General features: G+C 37.3%; 2 protein-coding genes across 2 annotated transcripts; both read right to left on the reverse strand.

The window, feature by feature from the left end:
- Positions 1–109: 109 nt before the first annotated feature.
- ins (preproinsulin) lies at positions 110–3,327 on the reverse strand. The gene is made up of 3 exons (XM_079815370.1): positions 1,803–3,327; positions 1,508–1,692; positions 110–376 (listed from the first exon to the last, which is right to left on the reverse strand). Exons 2-3 carry the CDS (start codon positions 1,683–1,685, stop codon positions 228–230), a joined length of 327 nt encoding a protein of 108 aa, XP_079671496.1. The 5' UTR covers positions 1,686–1,692; positions 1,803–3,327; the 3' UTR covers positions 110–227.
- Positions 3,328–6,760: 3,433 nt separating this feature from the next.
- panx1b (pannexin 1b) lies at positions 6,761–14,232 on the reverse strand (the record flags this gene model as incomplete). Its single annotated transcript, XM_079815345.1, has 7 exons — positions 6,761–6,968; positions 7,366–7,516; positions 9,472–9,782; positions 9,940–10,145; positions 11,764–11,963; positions 12,071–12,207; positions 14,052–14,232. The coding sequence occupies 7 exons, from the start codon at positions 14,230–14,232 to the stop codon at positions 6,895–6,897; spliced, it is 1,260 nt and encodes a 419-aa protein (XP_079671471.1). The 3' UTR covers positions 6,761–6,894.
- Between the last annotated feature and the right edge of the window lie 885 nt (positions 14,233–15,117).

Here is a 15,117-nt window from a genome sequence, read left to right on the forward strand (position 1 = left end):
ATCTTACTCTTCTTAACATCAAAGAAATCTGCATTGTTTTCTCATTGAAATACCTGGAATTTTAAATTGGTTATATAAACTGTAATGTAGTGATACAAAAACTTTCATTGCATTCATTTGATACAATTTTATTTTCTATGAAAAACAAATCAAGAGCATTAAGGCTGATACCTGTGTGCAAACAGGTGGTGAAGTCACTGCCAGCTGTCACAGGACATGTCGGTTCTTTAATTACAGTAATTCTGCAGCTCAAAGATGCTGCAGGGTTTGTGGCAGCACTGCTCCACAATGCCTCTCTTCCTTATCAGCTCGGCATGATCTTTAAATGCAAAGTCAGCCACCTCAGTTTCCTGGGCAGATTTAGCAGGAAGGAAACCTGGGGAAAATACAACAATAGGGAAAATCCTGACATTAGTCTAGCTTAATATTAGTGTACAACTGAGCCAAATCTTATTTTGACGTCTTTGTAGTTCGCCATTCATTTGGAGAAAGAAAAATCAGACCTATATTCATGCACAATGGGTTAAAATCATTTTGAATTGCTGCCAAAATATGCCTAGCCTCGGTGAGATACTGTGAATTGTATTTTACACACTTAAGTGTTTTTTTTTTTACACATTATACATATTTTATACATATTCACTACCATTCAAAAGTTTAGGATCAGTATTCTTTTTTTTTAAAGAAATGAATACCTCTATTCAGAAGCATGTGTGCATTAAATTGATAAATAGTGACAGTAAAGACTATAATGTTACAAAGAATCCTGATAATAATAATGAATGTTTCTTGAGCACCAAATCAGCATCCCGGTAATAGAATGATTTCTGAAGGGTCATGAGACACTGAATACTGGAGTAATGATGCTGAAAATTCAGCTTTGCCACCACAGGAATAAATTACATTTTAAATATAATAAAATAAAATAAAATAATTTTAATATGTGATATTTCAAAATATTCTTTCTGTATTTTTGATCAAATAAATTAAAAATCATGCCAACCCCAAACTTTTGAACGGTTATTATTTGTCTTTCACAGTGATTATTTTAGACATCACCCTCTGAATCAATTTTCATGTTCTTTGTCACCTTTCTGCAGATTTAATCAGTTTTATTTCTCTGTCTTATTCATGCTATGTATTTGCATTTGCATTTAAAAGGTGCATAAAATAGACTATGCTCATGATATACACTTGAGGTATGGACCCAACATGGATTTGCCCATGGTTTCCGTTAGCCAGTCTGGGCTAATTCATATAGTGCCGACATGGAACCCACAGACAAACCCATGTAGGGCCTATCCCTCAAGCCTATATCATGCCTACATTGGCCCCGCCGTGCAATATTAGCTGAGGTACACTGCACAAGATGAAATGCATTACTTAAAGTATAAGTCGAATATCTTTGCAGTATCCAGAGTATTATTACTTTCTGATAATTCTTATCAAGAGTAGTGAACAGCACTACTTTTCGAAGCTCCTTTACTAGAAACGTAGTCTTTCTTACCCAGAAGAGGGTCAACGTCTCTCTTGGGGTTGTAGAAGAAGCCTGTTGGACCACAGACCAGGTAGAGGGCATCGACCAGATGAGATCCACACAGGTGCTGCGGGGCCCCTGCGTTAGCGTTCACACTGGAGACGGCCAACAGGAACAACAGAGCACCAGCCTGGAGCCACACTGCCATGATCACACTGACAGAGAAACAGAGGGATGCTCTTTTACTGATAAAACATATGTGCATCAACAGTACACCAGTTACAATAGCATTTTCTGTTGATTTCCCATCCTGCTGGTCACTTACCTGTTCTTGAAGCAGAAGTCAAGGAATGGTAGAGATGTTAGAGGAGAGATGGCTTGGGCCGAATAGCGTGTCCTTCTCACTTTTATACATGGCAGGTTCTGCAGTCTTTGCCTGAATCAGCGGAAAACCAATCCTGTGCACAAACACACTTTAACACTTTTAAGGGACTGTCCAATTACACATGCCACATTAGCTGTGTTTGCTCAACCAATTCACATGAACCCCTGAGCGATATTACGCTCATGAAAGACAAACACACTCTGGTGCTCACGCAGGTCTAGTAGCCTGTGCTGTCGACCTCAAGTGGGTATTGGTTAAATGTTAATAAGTGTTGAGGACAGAAGTTTACACAGAATGGCCTGATCATGGATCTGCTAAGGTGACAGCTGGTGGCTTTTCTTTGTAAAGATCATTTGTGAAACAGCAGAATATCTCCAGGCATCTTTCATCCCCTGAGAAAATGGGATCAGATGTCTCATTAGTCATTGGTAATGTTTGTGACGTCCTCACTGTGACGTTTTCTAGCAATGAAGATGTGTGATCAGTCAATATAGTCATACAGCCTGTGTTTTTGATTTTATAGCAAACCTCCACAAACTTTCATAATGTTCTACAGAGTTAAAAGACATGCCACACAAGTTAAAAGTGTAGATAGTGTTTTTAGCCATCTACAGTACATGAGTCTGCCCTTTTTTTTTTTTTTTTTTTAAATGTCAACATCTTTAAAATATTATATATTTTAGCATATTTAAAAATTTTTGCAGCAAATGAGAAAGTGAAGCTAGTTAGTGTTAATATAACATTAGTGCTGAACTATCTTGTAATAAAGCATTTATTATAGTATAGTGATGGTCATCATGTAGTGAATGTGTCAAAGCTATATGGATCCAAGCTAACAGAGAGGAAAATCTGTTTTATGTGGCTGCTTTTTATTTTATATCACAAGTATGTATTCCATAAAATGTTTCCTGAATGCAGTCCACCAAAAATCACCTTCTAAGTATTATGGTTATAAGCAAACACCAATGTTCATTTAAAGAAATGTATTTATTTACAACTTTTTTTTTTGACAATGTTTGAAGTGCTTACAATTTTAACATATATGGAATATATGAAGGATTTAAGGCATGAAAACAATTACAATAAGAGCTACAAAATAACCGAAACACATCTCTGGCACAATATAAAACAATAAGTCCATATCAAATAAATCTATAAAACTGAATCAGCAAAATATTTAACAGTGAAACATAATTTACATTATATCTATCATACATTATAGTTTGTTTATTTGATTATTCCTTTTACGTAGGCAGTAGGTTATTACATGACACGTTATTACCTCTTGAAATGGAGCCTATGTTAAGTCCATCTCTCTAAATTACCCAGCCAAACTCTTGGTTAGCCTTCATCATAAGATATCATTTATATATTAAATGAATAAATCACTTCTATTTTAACCCTGTTTTTATGATGCTATCTCAAGGAAACAAAACCATTTTCTTTACTTTGCAATCACATGATGCATATAAGAAAGCAATAAAATGGTTTTATTGGCACATTATACACTTGCAGTCATTTCAAAAAGATTTTTTGATTCATATTGCAAACATTTGCATGTTTGAGTAAACTTCACTTTAAAACATTCAGAGTTATGTAAATGATTTGTATAAAAGGAAGAATTGCTTAAATGTCTTTGTTACCAAGGATTGGCAGAAATTAGTTGTTAGTATTTTGACATCAGTAACATCTTAATTATTAATTTCGATTAATTATTTAATTGTTGCAACATAACCTACAAAGGACACCCCAGAGTATGTTGCAACATTGCTTTCACAATGCATATAATATGGGCTTAACATTTCATCAACTTCATAAATAATAACTTGATGAAGTTATAAAAAAACATTCATCCCATTTCGATAAATGTAAGGCATAGAAAAACATGCATCTCAGTTCTGCAGTTAGTAAATTATCTCAGTGTTATATTCAAGCACTATAATATTACATTCACATTTAGTTTACATGTAAACACATTTTTTGCAATGTGATTTGACTGACTGTAAAGTGCCCCTATTATGCGATTTTAAAGTTTCCTCATTTAGTTTTGGAGGTCTCCAACAACAGGTTTACATGCATCAAAACTCAAAAAACACTTTAATTTTCTCATAATATACATTGCACATCACCACAATTTTCAATGATTCTCAAACGACTCGATGGATGAATCAGTCTCTCTAAATCCCTCCTTTATGCAAGCTACTCTGCTCTGACTGGTCAGAAAGCCCACTCTGTTGTGATTGGTCTACCACGTACAGTGCATATTCGGAAACAAACCATAAACTCCAGCTCCGTGCGGAGGCTTCCTAAAGCTCAGCGATTGTACACACTGTAAAGACAGTAACGATGACATCGATTTTACATCAATCCCAGCGCGAGTCCGAATCGATGATGAAACATTGGAAGAACTGGTTTTTCAACGTGTGTGTGTGTGTGTGTGTGCGTGCGTGCGTGCGTGCGTGCGTGCGTGCGTGCGTGCGTGCGTGCGTGCGTGCGTGCGTGCGTGCGTGTGTCTAATGTACTGCAATGCATGTGGAATGTGGGAACTGTATCAATAACAGTGCATATGTTATCCCAGCTGATGTAAACATGTTTGCAAAACAAATCTTGCTCCATCCTGTATCTTTACTCAAAGTAGTAAGAATGACAGACAATCTGCATTAACAGACACAGTTTTAGGTAATAGTCTTCTCAACATGATGCTATCCAGTATCAGCTGCAGTGTTCAAGGTTTCTCTGGTCTCTGCACGGCGTGCGCGCAAGTGGACAGGCAATATGCTAATGTTTCGTCGTGACATCACAACAAAACAGCTTAGGACTCATTTGAAAAAATATTTGTTTTATTGACTCAGAGTCGACTCTTACGTTTGAGAGACAATGGCCCTCATTTATCAAAAGTGCGTACACCAATTTTCCAGCGTACACCTGGCGTACACCCAAAACCACGGTGACTTTGAGATGTATCAATATGGACGTTGGCGTACGGCACGCTCAAATCCTACGCCAGCTCAGGAGGTGGTGTACGCACGTTTTGAGTTAGTGCGAAAATGCGCAGAAAAACAATTACTAACACCACAAAACGCACTGACAAAGATATGCTATATTATGACCCACTGTAAAAACAACAACAACAACAACAACAAATAAAGCCCTATTCGCACGGGATAAGTATAATCTGGGGACCTCGTGTGATTTAGGAATTACTCCCCCACATCTGAATTTTGCGTGGCGCATTCGCACGGGATAAGCTGTGATTTTACGCGAATTTACTGACTTATCTCCCGGATATGATGTTACTTGAAAATGTTTTTTCGTTATATAGCTGTATGAAATTATAAACAGTCGTATCGATATCATTTTGATTGTTTTATAGTAATACAAATAATTTCGTTCAGTTAGAGAACAGACGCAATTAAAAACAATATACGACGGAAGATTCAGTTTCAAAGCTAATGTAAAAGTGCCCATTTAAGCGAGTTGTCATTGTACTGTTCTTTTTTTGTGTTTTTCATTAAGAATAATATTAAACACACCATTCAAGCAATTACTCCCAAATTGTGCTCATTCTAAAGTGAAAGTAGTAGCCTATAATCCGCGCGGCCGCACGGGAATTCATAACGGTACGCATTATATGCAGCCTAGCTCCATTCTTCGTGAAAGATAAAGATAGAAATGCGCACAGGACACAAAAACCTTGCAAAAATTATATACGATCCGCCTAATCCCGGCCAAATAGATGCCGATTCGCACGGGACTAATATTATCACAGGACCTCGGTGTTTGGCGAAATATGGTAGGTCATTTGCGGGGGAATTTTTACTTTACATATTACAGACATGGCCGATTCGCACGGGATTAAGATCACAGACATTCTCTGCGATTATTACAAATCACCAGAGCTCCCCACATATAGCTACTAATCCCGTGCGAATAGGGAAGTAATTATAAACTTCAGTGTTTATTTTTGTGCAACATGGACTTCAATGTTTAATTTGTGTGACTTTACCAAAGCATTTGATTTGTAGGCATATGTATCCCTCCAGTTGCGAGCCCGTGCGCTTTACCTGACGTTGGTTAGGCCAGGCAGCTGCGCACGGACTGGGACTGAAAATAATTCAGACTGACAAAATAATAAAAATGACATTCTTCTTCTTTTAAATAATAATAAAATAAATAATAATAATAACGACACTCTTCTTCTAAATAACAATAAGCGTCATTAATAATACAAATCATGATAATAATACGAATCTAACAAATTGTCATGCAATTATATTAATGTGAATGAATGGTACTCCACATCACATCATCATCACTATTGTACACCCCAATACATGTGACGTGATACGAAATTAAATGCATATTATTTCACAACACGTGCTGTAAAATAATGAATTGTGATAGGTAATTTCTCATCCAAAAAGCTATTTAAACTGGATTTCCACCGTACACCTTTTTTGTGGGCGCCTTTAATCCCACTCTTTAAACTCCCAAATAAAACAATTTAGTTTTTTTTCCACTTCCCTGGTGATGGTCTCGATCTCCACGTCAGAGAAGTCTCGCTTCTTTGCCGTCTTCCGTGTGTCCATGGCGTAAAATGGGGGCGTGGGGGAGGCAGAGACGTGAATATATAGGGGCGTGTTATTCTAATGACGATCCTTTTCAGCCGCGGCATTTATCAAGGGCAGGTATTGCGTACGCCTGGATTTCAGAGGTGCGCACAGCTTCATAAATCATGCGGTGAGAGGAGTGTAAGCATAATCTTACGCCAACATATACGCCAACATATATATTTCTACGCAAGATTGATAAATGAGGGCCAATATCTTTATATACGGTGCACTTTCAGATTTAAAACTTTGCAGGATGTTTTCATTCACTTAGAGCCATGTTAAACACTACACGAAAGGTCATTTTCAAAAATCCATAACAGGGGCACTTTAACAGTTTGTGTCAGCAGTACAGCTTTTGAAAACGGATTTACCTGATGATTATAGCTGCTTACATACATGTACTCTATTAGTGTAATATGTTAGATCACCCGCTGTCTTACATCTTTCACACAGCTGCAGCTTCCTCCATCATCCAGCAGAACAGAAGAGACATCTAGAGACAAAACACACATTCATACAAGCTGCTTTAGCAAAAGTTGGGTTCTTTATCTTTTTCTACTTTCCGGCAAAGAGAACATAACATGGATTGAGTGTGTTCATTCTCTTCACATCTCACATTTTATTATTTTAATTAAGCAACATCATATAAGGGATAAATTAAACAAAATGGTAGATTAGTTTAATTTAAGATTAAGAAAACAACACATTCTTTTCTAGCTCTTACGGTGGTTCTCGGTGTGTTGCTTTGTGGTGAATCTACGGAATTGTGAGTTAATAAACAAACTGTTAATCATCAGTGGAGGAGTTGACCATTTTTATTAAAACCAGGACGCTATAGCAGGTAACTGTGACTTAAGTTACACTGTGTGTCATCCTGATGTCACACTCACCCTTTAGTTCTGAGATTTCTTTCTCTGCATTTCCATCGACAGTTTGGGCTTGTTTTCTGTCCACCATGTCAGTCCGCACTTGTCCTAGAGTCCTGAGGAGACACATGGTGTCAAACCCGGCTTCCCCTCCTTCTGACAGCAGCTCTAATACCTGTGTACACACATCACAAACAAATGTATTAGTCTTCACTCACTGACACCGGCATGAATGTAATATTAGTGAAAGTGAGGTGACCCATACTCGGAATTTGTCCATCCAAGATGCACATGCATCCAAGATGCACACACATTAGGAGTAGTGAGTAGTGAACACACACACACACACACACACACACACATACACACTACAAACCATGGACACAAACACCCAGAGCAGTGGACAGCCATTTTGCTGTGGAGCCCGGGGAGCGATTGGGGGTTAAGTGCATTGCTCAAGGGGCACCTCAGTCATTTTCTGCCGGTATTAAGAATCAAAACCACCTTCGGGTTACCAGTCTGACTCTCTAACCATTAGGCCACTACATTACAGGGAGTGCAGAATTATTAGGCATGTTGATTTTCTGATCATATTTTTTTTCCAGGCACATTTGACCAATTCCAAACCACAGTAATCCTAATAACTACTATTGGTTTAGTATTTAATAATGTATAAGTGATATATAATTGTTCATGAAGGCTGGAAATGAAAAACACCTTATATTCAGGTGTGCAGAATTATTAGGCATGTTTTCTTTTACAGATAAATTGAGCCAAAAAAGAGATTTAACTCAGACTGAAAAGTCAAAAAGTATTAAATGCCCATGAGAAGGATGCAATACTAATGCAATACTAGACATTGCAGTTAAGGCATGACCATTGGACAGTGAAATGCTCGTTGGGTCAGCAGGATCTGACAAAAACAGGTGGTGAAGAAAAGACACCTATTAACCGCAAAAGAATTAAGAATTAAGGTGAAGAATTAAGGGTGAAACCATCAGGAACCCTTTAGTCTCCAGCGCCACCATTTTCCAAAGCTGCAACCTACCTGGAGTCTCCAGAAGTGCAAGGTGTCAGGATCTCAGAGACTTCAGTTAGGTAAAGAATCCTAAAAAATGACCCCCACTAAATAAGAATCATAAGCTGAAGTGTTGTAAAATACATGAAGAAGGTTTTTTTATAGGCTTTATGGACAGATAGGTTGAGAGTGACTCTTGAAGGACCAGCACCACATCCTCTAGTACCACTGTTTGAAGAATTCATCTTCCAGAATCTGGCAGTACGTTTTGGGAGTTCATTTTAGTCCATCCTGAAGTCCGTTTTGCAGAGATGGACTAAAAATGAACTCCCAAAACGTACTGCCAGATTCTGGAAGATGAATTCTTCAAACAGTGGTACTAGAGGATGTGGTGCTGGTCCTTCAAGAGTCATTCTCAACCTATAAACCCTATAAAGCCTATAAAAAAACCTTCTTCATGTATTTTACAACACTTCAGCTTGTGATTCTTATCTAGTGGGGGTCATTTTTTAGGATTCTTTACCTAACTGAAGTCTCTGAGATCCTGACACCTTGCACTTCTGGAGACTCCAGGTAGGTTGCAGCTTTGGAAAATGGTGGCGCTGGAGACTAAAGGGTTCCTGATGGTTTCACCCTTAATTCTTCACCTTAATTCTTAATTCTTTTGCAGTTAACAGGTGTCTTTTCTTCACCACCTGTTTTTGTCAGATCCTGCTGACCCAACGGGCATTTCACTGTCCAATGGTCATGCCTTAACTGCAATGTCAAACTCATTGACTTTTCAGTCTGAGTTAAATCTCTTTTTTGGCTCAATTTATCTGTAAAAGAAAACATGCCTAATAATTCTGCACACCTGAATATAAGGTGATTTTCATTTACAGCCTTCATGAACAATTATATATCACTTATACATTATTAAATACTAAATCAATAGTAGTTATTAGGATTACTGTGGTTTGGAATTGGTCAAATGTGCCTGGAAAAAAAATATGATCAGAAAATCAACGTGCCTAATAATTCTGCACTCCCTGTAGAGGAGTTTCATAGAAACCTGACAAAGAAATAAAACAGAGGCATAAAATTGAAACATTCAAATACACACATACACAAACCTGCAAACATTTGTAGCTCTTAAGCTCACTCAAGTTTTCCTCCAAGAACAGCAGGTAGATGCTGAGGTCATCATAGCACCGGGTTGTAGGCTGCAAATCCAGCACGTGTCCGAAAGCAGGCAGTAGGTGGTATGGACGGAGGAATTGAGCGCGATGGTGCTGACGAGCAGGTTGGAAGGCAGCATAAACCACAGCCGGTACTAACAGTAAATACACTGCCAGATTCATGCAACTTAGGAGACGAAAAACACCCACTGCCACCAGCTTACACTGAACTGCATCTGGCACCACACTATCATTTACTAATATACCTGGAGACACACACACACAAACCCAATTCAGAGAACAAACATCGTAAAATGATTAGACATAGACACACACTTTTACACTTATATTTTTATATAATGATTCCTGAAGTGTATCACACATGTGAAAAAAATGCACAAAAGCACACTATCTAGGACACACCTCTGCGCAGGTTACAGGAGAACTGATCACTGTGTGAAACCCAAAGGATGTAGTAGGTCAGATAAGAGCAGGCCAGCAGTAAAGTGAGGAATGTTAAAACCCGACAAAGCAGATATTTTGCAGCCAAAGCCCATGATGAACGTTTTGTCTTTAAGTATTGCTCTACCAGAGGGTACTTAAAACAAGCTTCAGTCAATTCAAGACCACTGAGAGTGAGAAAGAGAGAGAGAGAGAGAGAGAGAGAGAGAGAGAGAGAAGGAGAGAAAGAGAGAATTAAGATTAGTAGAATCAGAATATTATGGCTTTTTATAGTTTTGAGTTATGATTGAGGAAAGAAAGGAAATAGAAAGGAAGCTTAAATAGCAAAGAAGTCAGTTGTTCACAAGCCTTCATACAAGACAACTAACAAAAAATAATAAAAGGTAAGATGATTAATGAATTTAATTGATGCATCAAAATACTTTTTGTCACTGACTTTTTACATACACTACCGTTAAAAGTATGGGGTCAGTACAATTTTTGAATTTTTGAGTAAAAACATATATAATGCTAAAAGATTTCTATTTCAAATAAATGCTGACCTTTTGAACTTTCTACACATCAAAAAACCAGGAAAAAAATATCCCCCGTGAGGGTTCCAGTAATTGTTCAGACTTCCGATGCCACTGATGATAATAATAGTAATAATAAATGTTGTTGAGCACCAAATCAGCATATTAGAATGATTTCTGAAGGATCATGTGACACTGAAGACTGGAGTATCACGACCAGATGAAATCTCTAAATTATCCAAGCTGACAGAATGTGTTAAAGATATAAAATATTGAATGACCAGTAATTTTCTTCAATTAATTTCGGATAAGACTGAGGTATTACTTACTGGACCAATAACCGGTACACAGAATCTATTAGAATACAATTTGCATCTAGAAGGAAATACTGTTACTTCGTCATCTACAGTTAAAGACCTGGGTTTTATATTAAACAGCAACTTGTCTTTCGATAATAATATTTTATGTAACAATAACAGTTAGTAAGTTAGTTCATGTATTAGACTGGATTACTGTAATGCATTACTAGGTGGTAAAGCCGCTGTGTATTTAACCAAACTTCTATCGCCGTACAATCCATCACGCTCTTCAAGGTCACAGAACTCTGGACTTTTGGTAGTACCTAGGATATCTAAGTCCACTAAAGGAGAGAACGAGTTTTCGCATTTGACTCTTAAACTCTGGAATAGCCTTCCTGATAATGTTCGGGGCTAAAGACACATCTCTTTCGAAGACTTTAGACGCCCCTACACCTGTGAAGAGATGACGGCAACCCCTGCGAGGACTTGATGAAGCAAACTCTGAATCAACATGCACAAATGCTACATTTTCTATATATTGTAATCATTACGTTCACAACTTGTAATAATTACTTCAATGAGCTCATTATTTCTGCCTAAAATTAATACATGATGTTAGCTAACTATGTGATTTCTACATAAACATTTTACCTGGACACAGTCACCTCTGATAACTCTAAATTGTAATGTAGACACAGGCTGCTTTGAAACGGTGTGTATTGTGAAAAGCGCTATACGCTAAATGAATTGAGTTGATAAATGGCTGCTGATAATTCAGCTTTGCCATCACATGAATAAGTTACATTTTAAAATATATTCAAATTGAAGTCTTTTTTTTATTTTTTATGTGCAGTGTCGATAATGAATTAGGCAGTATTAGAGGCAGCTCTCAGAACCCTGTATGTGTCACAGCTGGAAATGTAAACTTCAGGTTGTCATTATGTCTGGAGTTGAAAATGTTCAATGCACTACACCTGTGTGGGTCTTCTGCAATGTCTTTGTCTTGTTTGAATGTGAGGCTCTTGGCCAGGCGGATGGCACGGTTGTAGCAACGGTCAAGTTCCTCCATGATAAAACTGAGGTCAGAGGATAGGGAAGGGGCAGCCGAGAAACGCCAGAAGAGAGCAGGAATATACATGAGGACGGCGACCAGCAGAAGGATATAAGGAAAGAACTGAAGGTAAAGAGACAGAGAACAAGACGAACACAGGCAACAATGAACCTCTTTTGATATGTCATTGTTGCTCTTGACCAAGTGCACTGAATATACAGTAGACCTACCTTGTGTAGATGAAGGGGGGCGCTATCAGCCCCATTGTCTGTAGGGTGATGCTCTACGGCGGCCCAGCAGAAGGAGTCCACATACGCAGCCTGTCTCAATGTGAAGTTAGTGGGTGGAAAACATGTGATCTGAGTACCTAAGAGAGAGGGAAGAATTACACAAGAACATGCCATTTTCTAACCTGAAGAGGACGACAGAGCTATGTGATGGACATTTCATTTATCTCATCTCAAAAAAACACTCAAATATGCTACTTAAAAACACAAATATACATATGAAAGTTTTATGAGCAAACAATATTGCTGATTAAACATGGTATTTAAGTAAGTGCATTATGTTGGTCTGCTTTGTGATGATTGTGTGTATGTATAATATACATCTCTTTCAAAACATCCATCTTATGTTCATCACAATAGGAGCAAGTAGATGAAAACCAGGAACAATTGCTTCCTTCATAATTTACAGATTATTAACCTACATAATGTTTCTTAATGTCTGTGAAGCACTTCCAAAAGTAACTGTACCATCAATACTTTGGAATGATTCTTAAAGAGATAGTTCAACCAAAAAATGTAAATTCTGTCATCAACTCTCTAGTAATGCCTGAAGTTATAGCAAGCTTTTAAGGTTTTTGTAAAGTTTTGGATAGTAATGACTGAAGTGTTACCACATCATTCTAAAGTAATTACTAATTAATTGGATCATTATTCTAAAGTGAAAAAACATGATAATTCTCTAATAATGACTGAAGTCATTGCAAGCTTTTGATGTTTTTGGATAGTAATGGCTTCTGACGGATTTGTAACACTTGAGTAATTACTAGGGAGTTACCATGATCTTCACTTTAGAATACTGATCCAAATAATTAGTAATTACTTTAGAATGATGTAGTAACACTGTAACACTTCAGTTATTACTAAACAAAACTTTACAAAAACCTTAAAAGCTTACAATGACTTCAGCCATTACTAGAGAGTTATCGTGTTTTTCACTTTAAAATACTGATCCAAATAATTAGTAACTCCTTCTGAAGGATTTGGTAATACTTGAGTCATTACTAATGGGTTACTTTGACCTTCACTTTAGAATGAATTATATATAATGCATTATTCACATTTACTATGAATCTGTATATAGTTTTCTTAGTAGTCATCTGGGAGGTGTGAAAACAAATAGTTTTTGATTAACTGCCACATTCAACTGAGCACTACTAATTCGTTAAGCAGAGTTTCTTTGTAGGTAATAGTAGAATGTTAATAGCCTACTCGTTTGTTCCTGTGTAGTTATTCATTAATGACGGAACAGTATTCTAAAGTGTTACCCAGAACTCTACTAAGCAGAAAAGTCTGGTTTGGTTGTGACTGAAGAAGTGTGGAACCCCGGGGTCTCTATTTTACTGAGACGGATAACACGCCCTCAATAACAGTGTCAGTGGCTGAAATAAAATTAACAATGTGCGTGGAAAACGACTGGCCCAAATCATTATTTAAACCTAATAAGTACATTTATCATGCAAAATACGATGTTAAGAATAGTTCGCATGCTTATGAATCGCTACATTTGTCTCGTGTGTTCACGCGCATATCGCTCTTGACGCACATCCATCCACTAGTGACGCGCCCATTCTGGATTTACACACAAAACCGATAACTGCAAGAGGCTCTTATTTTTTGTTCAAGTAATCGACAATAAGCTGAGTAAAAATACGCCCATCGTTGTTGTTGTTTTTTTTTGTGTAAAATATTTCATAATATTTCGTTACAGCGTCGTTAGTCTCGATTTAGCGAATGGCAGCCGTACAAATCCGTACAAAGGTAACGTAAACCGAGAGATGGGCTTCATGTTTTTGAGTTTGAACCAGTAACGTTAAATCTCCACAAGTTTAAACCACTCTATCTCTATCGGACTTTTCGAAGTAAACCTTGTTGGCGTTTTACGCAAATTTCGGTAACTTAGCTGTGATAAAATGTTTTTACTGACCCACAGAGACTTCTTGTGCAAAGGCGAGTGAGATGAGTAACAAAGGAAGCCCAACCGCGATAAAACTGACCAGTTTGTCTGTGGCCAGTTCCAGCCGCACGCCTTTATACTTAGATTCACTCTGCTCTTTCAATAAAAAATCTGAAAACACATATTCAGTCGCAACGCGCGCTATAGCCATTGTTAAGATGAAATGTGCAGGCTGTTTTGTCAAGTGCACCGCTAGTTCCGGTGGGCAGGGTTACGCGCACGCTTCACCGACCAATAACAACAATCAGAGGGAATCAGAAACCTCACAAATTTCACTCACTGTACTGAGTCGGTCGTCCTACTAGAATTAGTATATCTTCTGTAAGATTTAAAAAGCGCATTACACACTTTGACATACATACCATTTTATAGTTACTGATTTTATGAGAAAAGAAAGCCTGACAAAATGGTATATTGTGATGATTTGTGTAGCCTAATTCTTACAACCTCTTGTGATGATGTCCATATGCCCCCCCCCCCCCTCTTATTTTTTTCTTACTGTTACTATCTGTAACCTTTCATTTGCAATAAAAAAGTCAAAGAAAACTGACCTTATGAAAACTAGTCAAATAAAGTAGCTAATAATGGCAATAATAATGGATACTTCCAGTATAAGAACATTAAGTTTAGATTACAGTTATTGTTGTTATTTTTTATTAATTCATTTCAAATGAGCTTTATTGGCAAATTGTATATCGTATTGCCAAACCATTTATATGAGCAGATAAAATAAATACAAATGAAAAAATGAGAATGAATTGTGTGTTGCTAATTCTAGCTATAGTTCTGTTTAATTTGTTATGCAAGCTGCATTTGAACTTTTGCCAAAACCACTGCATGTAAATGGCCAAAAGGGCAAAGAAGACCTTATTTAATAAAACTGCAATGAAATTGTTTATTTGATAATGCAGTTATTTAGAAAATCCTGTGAAAATGAAGTGAAAAATAATGTCCATGTCATGATGGTTATACTTTAAGAGAAATATAGCCTGTAAGGCGTAATCCCACAGCTACAGGAAGTGACAGAGAATCTTGA

The sequence above is a fragment of the Gobio gobio genome, assembly GCF_949357685.1.
Source record: "Gobio gobio genome assembly, chromosome: 4".
NCBI classification, from domain to species: Eukaryota; Metazoa; Chordata; class Actinopteri; order Cypriniformes; family Gobionidae; genus Gobio; species Gobio gobio.